Raw genomic sequence first — 13067 nt, 5'->3', positions numbered from 1 at the left:
TTTAAAAGTTTAAAAAACTGATACGTAAAAATACCCTAAAAAACACTGGTAATTACAGTATGCATTCTTCATTAAGGCCCAATTCAGCAAAGCACTTAAGGGATTGCTTCAGGAACAAAGAACCTATGGTACTTAAATGTTTTGTGGAATAGAGATGTCGTAAAGCGAATGCTTAAATGCTTAGGTGAACTGGAACTTCTCTTAACACGTGAAAACAGACAGTCAAGTCACATAGTGACCAAAACCACATACAGATCAGAATGTACAACTTCTAATCAACTGTTTGGCATTTTAAAGTAACTCCATGCAACATACATAGGAAAATCAAAAAGAAAATTCATATATATCTATATCAAGATACAGCTCCCCAGTTATTAGGCTGCTGCAATGAGCAGTCTCTTGACTAAACACAAGAACTGGAAAGCAAGCTTTTCAAATTATAAAAAAAAGTCGTTATGTAGCTATATTTGTGACTTGTGAAATATAAGTATTTCTGTTTCCTCCTAGATCTCTTAATACAGTTAGCAACTAAAATCCGAGTACCCACTTAGTATTTGACGTTTCAGCTTTACTCCATCCCACTACTTGCTGTAACTACGAAGAGCTGCCCGTGCCCTGCGGAGCCATCCCCTGTAGTAAACCCCGCGGGGCAGCCGGAGTTCTGCTGCAGCTCCTGCCGCTGTGGGGGGGCCGCGGGTCCCCGCTAACAGCACACCGCGTTGCCACTGCACGGAGCAGGTTTGCTTTGCGAGGCAACTCTCAATCCAAGCTTTTATTTCAGGGACCCAAAAGGCTGTCCAACAGACAAATTGTTTTTCAAACGTAGGGTAAAGATCCTGACCCTGGGATCTAACTGGGACCCTAAAACATGGGGCTTTGGAAAACGGTGGGAATTTCTTTGCATTATTTCCTATCATCATTTAACCTCTCTGAGTCTCCCTGGGCTACAAATGATCATACTGAAAACCCCACTGTATTGGTTTCCATACTGAATTTATTTGATGGCTTTTTAAAATTTGATAAAATTTCAGCATGCAGTAGTAATGTAAACTTACTTAGCATTCATTTTCGTTACTCGACACTTTCTGTGGCTTGAGTGTATCTTCTCATAGCAACTCACAACAAAGGTTTAGTCTTTAAACAATCTTTTTTAAGTGCATAATTTACTGTACAAATAAATACAGAAGTGCATCGATGGGAAGACGAGAAGCAGTAAATGGCAGTGTTCAGAACAGTGTGCTTAGAAATTTCTAAACTGCACCTTTTGCATTCAGTATGAAATGAAAGGAGAGGTACGAACACCTTCCTGTTCCCCTGCATTGTTACAAAGCATAATGCTATTTGCTATCGGAAATGAAAAATGGTCATGGGATAAAATAGTGCAAGAACAATAGTGAAATGATCAGTGTAAATTGCTTATTTTAAATAAGGCTTTTATGTTTGCATTGAAAAAACCCAACCAACTGGACAAGACAGAACTATTGCATATTAGTTATGTAATTAAAGTACATATTCGCATACTTTGTGCTCATTAATTCATATATGCATTTTTCAAGAGTGGAAAAGATATACTTCTTAATTATTCAACATTCGGATGCCCTGTGGTTTTTGGATTTTCTAACCCCCAAGCGTATCCTGTTCAGGGCTATGATAAAGACTTTTAAACTTTATTTCACCAATCGTATTATCAGTAGTACTTTCATTAAAAATATATCTATATACACAATCATATACCCCTTTTAGATAAAGGAATCATTCCTTTTTTTATAATATATATGGGAGGGTAAGAACCCAGAGGACCTTTTTGCTACAACACTTCATGTTGCTAGCATTACACCGTTAGTAAAATGGTTTTTTTGTTTTTTTCAAAATTTTAGCAAATACTGTTAATTATTCTGTGGAGTCGAATCAAAGAATGAGAGTTCATCTCTCTTGCCTTTTCTCAAAGAAGTGGAAAATTATGCACATGTATATAGAGAAGCTTTAAATCCATTTCTGACAATGGCTGTAAAGCCTCTTCAAGTAGACAAGTTCAGGTGCTGCAAAATATACTCTTCCGATATGCAAAATATTCTCAAAATAGTGGTAAACTCACATTATTGTCTTTCTAAATTGATTTAAGCTGGTGTAATATTTAGGAAAGAACAAAATAAATGGACTTTGAAAGCTATATTAAATCAAACATTCACATCTGTATTTATACTGATTATATCTTATTGACAGTAAGACTCAAAATAGAACTGCCATCAACCAGGAGGTTCTTAAAAACAGACTTTAAAAGCAGTTATATTTTTCAGTTGGACTGTACATTATTACACATGAAGGGACACATTCTGATACCTTCATCATTAATAGCACTTCACTCGAACAGTCTCTTTGCCTTCAGTGAGACTATTTGTGAAATAAATTACAAGTAAGCAGGAGCAGGTTATCAGAATGTGTCCCCAAATAAACATCTATTTTCATAGTGAAGAAAGGTTTATGGTGAAAACATGTTCAGTTTAAACATATGTACCACAATTCATTTTTTTTTTTTAGTATGAAATGTAAATCGCCTGCGTAAAGTTTCAAGAATTGGGAGATAACATTTTTGATAAATGTTTATAAGTGGAAAAATTCAAAGAAATAGACCCTCAAGAATTAATTTACTGTTATTTAGAATAAAGATTTCTATACCGTCTTATAGTGATATACTGTATATGAACATTATACTTTGCTTTAGAAGATATTTATATTTAAGAAATAACTTTATACAGCAAACGCAACTTTTAGAGCAAACACAAGGTCATATTTACAGTAAAGTCAACAATCAAAATGACATGGAATAAATTAACAGAATATACAACTATTTATACAGACAAATTAAAAAATAAGGCAGGAATTTTCATTTGAAATTAGCATAATCAGAAAATATGTCGATGAAATCTTGTACCACTCTGTAGCAGAATTCATATTGTTCCTGAAAAACAATGAAAAAGGTATCAAAACATGTTTTGGTTGCATCGTACAATTACACTGGACAAAATCATACTTATGCAAATCCCACTGTTAAATGCAACACATTCTAACTTGGACCGGTAGCTGAGGACTAGTCTGTTCTGATTTTTATTTAGGTGTTTATTTTTTCAAAAAAAACCCCAATGGTACCTCGCTCTTTTGTCAAATACAGGCTGATTGTTGCTCTTCAGTTAAACTGATTTCTTTAAACTTTCTAGGTGATAGTTCTTAAAACGAATCACTTCTTAGACCTGTCTTCTCATTTTAAGGAAGCAGCTTACCGCACCTGGCTGTTACCCGGCTCACACTACAGCCAGTAACTCCCCCGGTGCATGCCCCGGGGAGCCTGGCTGTTTAACTTTGGGCTCCATCTTCTGAGCTTTGCGGCAGAAACAACACGACCACGTAACTTCTGACAATGTAACTCTAAATGTATGGAACACGAAAAAACCTCTACGTTCATTTTTCTGCCTACGCTAGCCTGCTAGCGAGCCCTCTGCATCCTAAAGATGGGGCACATCTCCGGTGGTGCATTTCTCCCCCCCTTTCCAGGCTGATTTAGGAACTCGGGAAGGCTCGCTAGCCCTTAGCATAAGTGCGATGAGTCGGGCGGTGAAGCGACCCTTGGCCGTGCCAGGAGCTCTGACACAGCCGAGGCAGGGAGATACGCCGTGCGTCTCAAGGACTCCTGCTGCCCGGCGCAGGCGGGGGACGGGACAGCGATAGCCCGTTCTCATCACCACCTGCAGCCCGTTCTCATAACAACCTTGAGACGTTACAGCCCTCCCCTGGCAATCGTGGAGCATCCCGTGTCTGTGTTTCAAGTTATTCGCAGGCAGCCTCGGAATTTTCCAGCGCGGCTGGGGTGCCAGCAGCTTGTTGATGACTGAGGTCAATCATCTCCTGAACCTATAAGCAGCGGTGCTGAGCGAGGCCCTTTGAGCTCTCCCGGACCGCAGCGGGCTGCGACCAGCATCTCCCTCCGAGCGGGACGCCTCTCGGAGCTCCCAAACCGGACGGGTTGCGAAAATCGGAGGTCTGTCGCCGAAAGCCCACACGGCCTGGGCTGACTCTCTCCGCTGCTTGAGGCTCGACCCTTCGCCCGTTGAGAAAGATGCCGAACCATTCAAAGTGAACCTTTTCACTGACATCGAGGGGAATTTTTAACAGGTATACCTCTTTTACTCTCTTTTACTCTCTTGTAAGTGTGTATCTCTCAGTGTACTAACCTGAATAGACTACGATAAGCATATTATAGCAAGTATATTATAAGTTACTACTTTCAAATTTATACTTAAGTTACTGTCGTGAATTCCATTCAACTCTGAATAAATTTTAGGCTGCTATTATACTCATAATCCCTTTAGATATAAACCGTTGCCCAAGTCTGGGACTAGGAGCCGATCCAGCCGCACCTAGACTCCGACAGGAGTTTAGAAAGCAAGGGGGTCTTCTCCGAACCTCGTGACTCAACGGGAGGGTCTCCCCTACTTTTCCACATTCCCGATCTTTGCACAAATCGCAAGAAATTAATTCTAACTCCATTTTTCTTTGTAATATTTCCTTTTACCCTATTACGTTTTGGTCTCTATATACCTAAGTTTAGTCTGATTTTAACTTCATTTTCCTGAGTGCATTTCATCCATGTACTAAGTAATAGAGTGAACCTTGCCATTGAATTCTGTGAAGTCGCACTTCTATATAAATTCCTATTAACTCATTTTCCTATTGCTAATACAATTGGAGGTGATTCTTTAAGCGATCCAAACTCCTCTCTCATTCCCACCCCCCACGACAAATTGGCGTAGTCGGCAGGATGGCAAGTAGCATCACTGATTACTTACTAAAACATGGAATCAGTCTGAGTCCCAAATTTTCTGAGGAATGGGCTCGTGATAACTGGCATGATTGGAAGTCCGTGGAAAAACAACTAAAGTCAGCCAAGGGCAATGTGAATGGTGGAAAAGAAAACAGAATTATTTGCCAAATGCTAGGCACCTGCTTAGAAGCCGCTTGTCAGTTTAGGAAGAATAGCATTAAAAGAGAAAAGGACCTAAAGGAAGAAATGGAAGGCAGAAAAGCAGCTGAATTAATACTATCCTTGAAAATTGAGCAGCTGCAGAAACAGTTACAGGAAGAAAAAGAGAAAAAACAGAAGTTAGAGGAAAGGGTTGAAAAGATGCTTATGCAAGCTCCCCGTCCCCTTGACATCGTGCAAATTAGAAAACTGATTGTATCCCCTGAAGAATGGGATGGAAACATATGGAGTGACCCTGATGATAAGTATGCAAACCAAAATAATCCTCCATATCCTCCAATTCCTTTAAATTCCCCTGAATATGAGGGCAGGGCCATCACAAAAACAGACAACACTGCTGGACCTCGGGGTGGAGCAGGAGATTGTACCCGAAAAAAAACCCCATTCAATCCAATTCAAATGGCCGATTTACAAGAACGCTACGGCCATAAGCCAGGCGAAACTGAAACTGAACACCTACGGCGAGTGCGTCTAACCGGGGGAGATAGAATCTTCCTTAATGGAGATGAAGCCAATGGATTTGGGGGCCCCGGTGTCTTTTTAAATGCTGGACCCGCACCCCCAAAAGATCCCTACTCAATAACAAGTAGAGTGGCATACTGGGCTGGTGGAAAAAATGTCTTAGAGGGAGGAGAGCCTGTAGTAATACCCATCAAATCCTTGAACGAGCTCTCTACAGCTATTACAAAAGCTGCCGCTATCCAGGCCGTGAACGAACGTGCCCCTCTTAATGTTCCCATATCAGCAACTGTGGATCCTGACATGCTAAAGCCTCTAATTAAGGGAGCTCCTGCTATGCCTAAACCCTACCTCATTGTAAAAAGAGATGAAATCAGGAGAGACGCAGACTTTAATCCCCTTTTGGCCATAAGAGAAGCCGCCAACAACAAGGAAGAGGCCCTAGTGCAAAGAAATCTCCCTACCTGGGCTACACTGATGCACGACATCATAAATCAGGGGCGCAAAATGGGGTGGGATAATCTATCTGATGAAACCAAAAAGACAAGTCGTAATGTTAGGCAACCTAAACAATCAATCCAAGATAACCCCCCAGTACAGGAACCCACTGATCATCAATCCAGAACTCAGAGATGGAGAGAATTATACAATCAAGCATTGTCACTAGGTATCCCTAGAATTGCAATTCAAAGACAAAGTGCCAGTGCTATTCAGAGTCTAATTCGTGCATTTCAGAAACGTAACGATGACACTCGGAAAGCAAATGCTCCGAACACGCAGATACCGACTACTCCTTCAAGAGGGAGTAATACCCCTTTTTCTCCCAAAGATTCGGAAACAAAAAACTAGGAGCACCCGGACGACGATTGGGTCTGTCGGTCCGGCAAGTGGAATCTTATCAACGGATTTATAACAATGGCCCATACATTTTGATTCCAATTGGTCCTCGACAACAATTAGTGACATTCCTAATAGATTCGGGAGCACAAATTTCAATCTTAACACAACGTGATGCTGAGAAGCTGGGTGTACGACCCAGACAGCAAAGAGTTAAAATCACTGGAGTAAATGGAGCAAGTGTTCTGTGCCAAACCGCAAAAGTAAATTTATGGCTCCCGGGCGAGAAGCCTGTGTTATCTATTCGCTTTGCTATCAAGACTCACAAAGAAAGTATTTTAGGCTTCGATGTTTTGAACGGCTGAGCCTGGCACTTGCCGGACGGTAGTGTGTGGTTGTTCCGTTCAAACCCCAACGCTGACAAAAACCAGGAGGCTACAGTGCGTGTACTCCGCACAGCCCCTGCGCTTCCCGATGGAAAGATTGCTAATGTGCCGCAATACCCGATTTCTGCTGCGGCACAGAATGGAATTTCAGAGGTAATAACAGATTTAGAGAAAAGACAAATCATCTCTAGAACTCATTCCCCATATAATTCACTCTTCTGGCCAGTCCGTAAGGTGTTTAACAATTAATTATCGGCACTTGAATGCCAGTACAGCCTCCCTAACAGCTGCTGTAGCAAACTTAACAGCTACTTCGCAAGCAGCTGCACACTCCTGGATGACGACATCAGATGTGAACGACATGTTCTTCATGGTCCTTTTACAGGAGAAAGACAAAGAGAAATTTGCTTTCACTTTGGAAGGTGTACAATACACTTTTAACAGACTCCCCCAGGGATATAAACATTCTCCCGCAATCGCTCATGCTGCGCTTGCAGAACTTTTACAAACAGCGTCACTGCCCCAGGATGTGGGACTATACTAATATATAGATGATATTCTAATCAGGGGTACTTCCCCTGAGACACTGGGGGAAGCAGCAGCAGCAGCAGGGCGACAGCCACCACACAGAGCAGAGGTTGAGATCCCACCTGAGAAACGTCAAAGACCAGGCAGAGAGGTAAAATTTTTAGGTACTTGGTGGATTGCACGTAGTGCAGCAATTCCACCAGACACCCTAAGTAAAATAAAATAGAACAGTTAGAAATGCCCCAATCTAGGAAAGAACTACAACAACTCACAGGTACTTTAGGGTACTGGAGAAAACATGTACCTGGATTTTCTATCATTGCTCACCCACTTGACTCACTTTTACAAAAGGGAAAACCATGGCAATGGAACTCAGAACACAGAGAGGCAGCTAAAACCTTAATACAGGAATTAAAAACATACCAATCACTGGGACCGATTCACCCCCATGACCCTGCTATAGCAGAAGGGGGTTTTGCAGAACACGGTACTTATTGTAATCTGTTTCAAACTGGCCTTAACGGACCCAAGAGACCTCTACTGTTTAGCTCAACTGCATTTAAAGAAACGGAGCAGAGACACTCTGAGTGGGAAAAAGGACTTTTGTCTCTAACCCGAGCAGTTAAACGAGTTGAGAAAATGCATCAGGGACAACCTGTTCAGACTAGAAGGCCATTTAATCTGCTAGATACAATCCTATAAGGAACTGCTCTCCCAGAAGGAACTGCACCAAAAATCACCATCAGGAAATGGTGTGCATACCTGGGAGGAGTAGCAGATGAAATGCAATTGACTGAAGGACACATGAAAATTTCCAAATTCATCATAAAGGGGTAACCTGTTCGGCCTTCCCCGCCGAAACTTTTCTTTCTTTTCTTTTTCAGGAGAAAATGGATCTGTATGGACAGCAACAACTATGGCAGTTTATCCCCAGTTTGCTCTCAGTTTTTCTCTTAATTAGGATAAGTATAATCCCTTTGGTCCAGACACGAGACCCTTGGGACCATGCCCTACTAAATTATAATGGAAGCATTGGAATGACACCAGAAAATAAGGCAAACCTGAACCTTGCTACCTTGGTCATACATGGAGTTGAGGCATATCTAAAAGATACATGGAAATGGGAGACATTAGACATAAAAGGATTTAGGATATCTCACAATAGTAACAACATTCAACACTTACTACCACTTCAGGCCTTACGAGGAGAGGAAATAAAAACAGGGTGTCGGGCAATTAATGGGTCTACCCACAAAAAAACCACAGAAATCAAAATATACTCCACTAATTTTTCTAAACCAAAAACCAATCAGAAATCTTGCCATAAGGTCTCAGAACCAGACTGCTGGTACAATTTCACTTTCACACAACCTGTACTCGCACTCTGCTTCTGGGGTAGACATGGTGTGGAACTATTGTTTGATTTTATCATTAGCGAATGCGACTTCGGGAGCTCATGTACGACGGGGTGGCCATGGGCTGATGCACACGTACTTTTTGACACACCTATGCCCAATCTAAACTTATCTGTGATAACACTACACAATTAACAACTGGATGGCAATAAACAGGAGGAGCTGGAAGCCATTGTGCAGCAGGATAGCTATGACTTAGTCGCCATCACCGAAACATGGTGGGACGACTCCCATGACTGGAGTGCTGCAATGGATGGCTATAAGCTCTTCCGAAGGGATAGGCAAGGAAGGAGAGGTGGTGGGGTGGCTCTCTGTGTTAGGGAGGGTTTTGATTGTAAAGAACTACACGATTGTGATGATAAGGTTGAGTGCTTATGGGTAAGGATGAGGAGGAAGGCCAACAAGGCAGATATCGTGCTGGGAGTCTCTTATAGACCACCCAACCAGGTTGAAGAGACAGATGAAACATTCTACAAGCGGCTGGCAGTAGTCTCACGATCGTGTGCCCTTGTTCTTGTGGGGGATTTCAACTTTCCAGACATCTGCTGGAAATACAACACAGCAGAGAGCAAGCAGTCCAGGAGGTTCCTGGAGTGTGTGGAAGAGAAATTCCTGACACAGCTGGTGGGTGAGACAACCAGGGGAGGAGCCTTGCTAGATCTACTGTTTACAAACAGGGAAGGACTGGTGGGAAATGGGGTGGTCAGAGGCCGTCCTGGGCTTAGCGACCATGAAATGATAGAATTCTCAATTCATGATGAGGTAAGGAAGGGGGTCAGAAAAACCACTACTGTGGATTTCCAGAGGGCAAACTTTGGCCTGTTCAGGACACTGGTTGAGAGAGTCCCTTGGGAGACGGTCCTGAAGGGCAAAGGGGTCCAGGAGGGATGGACATTCTTCAAGAAGGAAATCTTAAAGGCTCGGGACCAGGCTATTCCCATGCGCTGCAAGACAAACCGCCGGGGAAGACAACCGGCCTGGCTGAACAGGGAGCTTTTGCTGGGACTCAGGAAAAAAAAAAAGGAGAGTTTACCATCTTTGGAAGAAAGGGCAGGTAACTCAGGAAGAGTACAGGCATCTTGTTAGGTCATGCAGACAGGAAATTAGAAAGGCAAAAGCTCAGCTAGAACTCAATCTGACCACTGTTGTAAGAGATAACAAAAAATGTTTTTACAAATATGTTAACAAAAAGAGAGCCAAGGAGAATATCCATCCTTTATTGGATGCAGAGGGGAACATTGCCACCAAAGATGACGAAAAGGCTGAGGTACTTAATGCCTTCTTTGCCTCAGTCTTTAATAGCGAGACCAGTTATCCTCAGGGTACTCAGCCCCCCGAGCTGGAAGACAGGGATGGAGAGCAGAATATACCCCCCATAATTCAGGAGAAAATAGTTAGTGACCTACTACACCACCTGGACACTCACGAGTCTATGGGACCAGATGGGATCCATCCAAGAGTATTGAGGGAGCTGGCAGAGGAGCCTGCCAAGCCACTCTCCATCATTTATCAGCAGTCCTGGTCAACAGGGGAGGTCCCAGAGGACTGGAGGCTGGCCAGTGGGACGCCCATTTACAAGAAGGGTCAGAGGCAGGATCCGGGGAACTACGGGCCTGTCAGCCTGACCTCAGTACCGGGGAAGATTACGGAGCGGTTCATCTTGAGTGCGCTCACATGGCACGTGCAGGACAACCAGGGGATCAGGCCCAGCCAGCATGGGTTTACGAAAGGCAGGTCCTGCTTGACCAGCCTGATCTCCTTCTATGACCAGGTGACCCGCCTAGTGGATGAGGGGAAGGCTGTGGGTGTTGTGTACCTGGTCTTCAGCAAGGCCTTTGACTCTGTCTCTCATGGCATACTCCTTGAGAAGCTGGCGGCTCATGGCTTGGACAAGTGTACTCTTCGCTGGGTGAAAAACTGGCTGGATGGCCAAGCCCAGAGGGTTGTGGTGAACGGAGTTAAATCCAGTTGGCGGCAGGTCACAAGTGGTGTTCCCCAGGGCTCGGTATTGGGGCCAGTTCTGTTTAATATCTTTATCAATGATCTGCACGAGGGGATCGAGTGCACCCTCAGCAAGTTTGCAGAGGACACCAAGTTGGGAGGGAAGGTCGATCTGCTCGAGGGTAGGGAGGCTCTACAGAGAGATCTGGACAGGCTGGATCAGTGGGCCAAGGCCAACTCTGTGAGGTTCAACAAGGACAAGTGCCGGACCAAGCACTTCGGTCACGGCAACCCCACGCAGCGCTACAGGCTTGGGGAAGAGTGGCTGGAAAGCTGCCCGGCAGAGAAAGACCTGGGGGTGCTGGTCGACAGCCAGCTGAATACGAGCCAGCAGTGTGCCCAGGTGGCCAAAAAGGCCAACGGCATCCTGGCCTGTATCAGAAACAGTGTGGCCAGCAGGAGCAGGGAGGTGATCGTCCCCCTGTACTGGGCACTGGTGAGGCCGCACCTCGAGTGCTGTGTTCAGTTTTGGGCCCCTCACTGCAGGAAAGACATGGAGGGGCTGGAGCGTGTCCAGAGAAGGGCAACCAAGTTGGTGAGGGTCCTGGAGCACAAGTCTTATGAGGAGCGGCTGAGGGAACTGGGGTTGACTGGGGTTGTTCAGCCTGGAGAAAAGGAGGCTGAGGGGAGACCTGATCGCTCTCTACAACTACCTGAAAGGAGGCTGTAGTGAGGTGGGTGCTGGTCTCTTCTATCAAGTAACTGATGATAGGACGAGAGGAAATGGCCTCATGTTGTGCCAGGGGAGGTTTAGATTGGATATTAGGGAAAATTTCTTCACCAAAAGGGTTGTGAAGCATTGGAACAGGCTGCCCAGGGAAGTGGTGGAGTCACCATCCCTGGAGGTGTTCAAAAAACACGTAGACGTGGCACTTCAGGACATGGTTTAGTGGGCATGGGCGTGTTGGGTTGATGGTTGGACTCGATGATCTTAAGGTCTTTTCCAACCCAAATGATTCTATGATTCTAACAACATCTTTTGCGGGCAGGAATGGATGATTAAAGCAAAAAATGAAAATCAACAAATTCCATCTTTAAAAAGAGCTAAGGGAGATACCATTTCAAGAGGATGCTGAATTGAAAATCACACTAGATGTATGACATCGGCTTTATACATCATTGTAAACTACACCAAGGGAAGACACAGCATACATACATGTCCTTTTAAACACGTATGTTGGTATATTTTTACTCTATCAATCATCTCATTCAGCACATATGTGTTTGTGCACAGACTTCAACTCTCATTCTGACCTAGGCCTTCAATTCAGGATTGAAATCGAACAACCAAATTTACTGACACAGCCCCCTCTCAAACTGTCTCCTCACATTCATAATACTGGCATCTAAGCAATTTCACTTATGACCATACCACCAGTAAAGCCACAGCTTTTGTTTTGACAACACGCAATGCTTTGGTATACACCATATACCTAATCATTGCGCTGGGATTAAATCACCCTGGAACTATACTCTATCTGATGGAACATAGACTATGGGCCCTATGAAAAGAAAACAAATGGCAAACTATTGATATAGATGCATGCGTTGTACGGGAATACCAGGGATTCATTTGCGAAAGTAATACCATTAAGGCTCAAGACGTTTGTCTTGACACTGAACAAAATGTTTGTCATTTTGAAATACATCCTGATGAAACTCCTGAAACTGTACTTATGTGTGTTGGAAACAGATGTGTTTGTATGAGAACCCTTTGTGATTCTATACTTATAGACAATACCACCGTGGAGATACGTAATCACTCAAATATCTGTGTTTGTAATTTTATGAAAATTGTAGGATGCAATTTTAACTACTCAGCTCCTGTCATGACTTAATTGCTACAATCAAACTACACAGCTTACCATGACTTCCTGCCTACCCCCATTGGAATGAACCTTACATTGGTGAGAAAACTGCTACAACAGGATGACCTGAATCAATTCCTAACACGAATTCGAGACAATGGACAAAAAAACCCCTAATGACTGTCCATCATGATGCAGAAAACATACACCGTATCCTGGAAAGAATGAAGAGAGATGGAGAACAACATTGGTGGGATAACTTATTCGGAAGGTAACCGACAACAACAAGAACTTTCAATCGAAGGTTACAGCCTGTGACAATTTTACTCATTTCTGTTATATTATGATTGTTGTTAAACTTTGTTCTATATATTAGAATGTGGAGGACAGTCAAACATCACTGTCACAGAAACCTCCTCGCATATATAAGATTGCTTAATTATAGCTATCAAACATTTAGAATTAAGCAAACCTACAAAAAATTTCCCTCAAATTACAATTGGAACACGGCATTGATCTGTTTATAGTCACAGAGGCAAGAGGCGACCACACCGCCACTCTGTGAGAGGGAGATGGATTGAATTTTGTCACGGGGTGG

The 13067-nt window shown here is 43.4% G+C and overlaps 1 protein-coding gene across 6 annotated transcripts in view; it reads right to left on the bottom strand.

Annotated features, from left to right (window-relative positions):
- Positions 1 to 976: 976 nt before the first annotated feature.
- PTPRE (protein tyrosine phosphatase receptor type E) overlaps positions 977 to 13067 on the bottom strand; it is a 121716-nt gene continuing 109625 nt past the window's right edge. For all 6 annotated transcript variants that reach the window (XM_052799513.1, XM_052799512.1, XM_052799510.1 and 3 more), the window contains one exon: positions 977 to 2959. In XM_052799513.1, the coding sequence (XP_052655473.1) occupies positions 2885 to 2959 (75 nt within the window). In that variant the 3' untranslated portion in view covers positions 977 to 2884. The remainder of the gene's footprint in view (positions 2960 to 13067) is intronic.

The sequence above is a fragment of the Harpia harpyja genome, chromosome 10 (assembly GCF_026419915.1).
Source record: "Harpia harpyja isolate bHarHar1 chromosome 10, bHarHar1 primary haplotype, whole genome shotgun sequence".
In the NCBI taxonomy this organism is placed as follows: domain Eukaryota; kingdom Metazoa; phylum Chordata; class Aves; order Accipitriformes; family Accipitridae; genus Harpia; species Harpia harpyja.
This window is presented reverse-complemented; position numbering and strand designations above follow the sequence as displayed.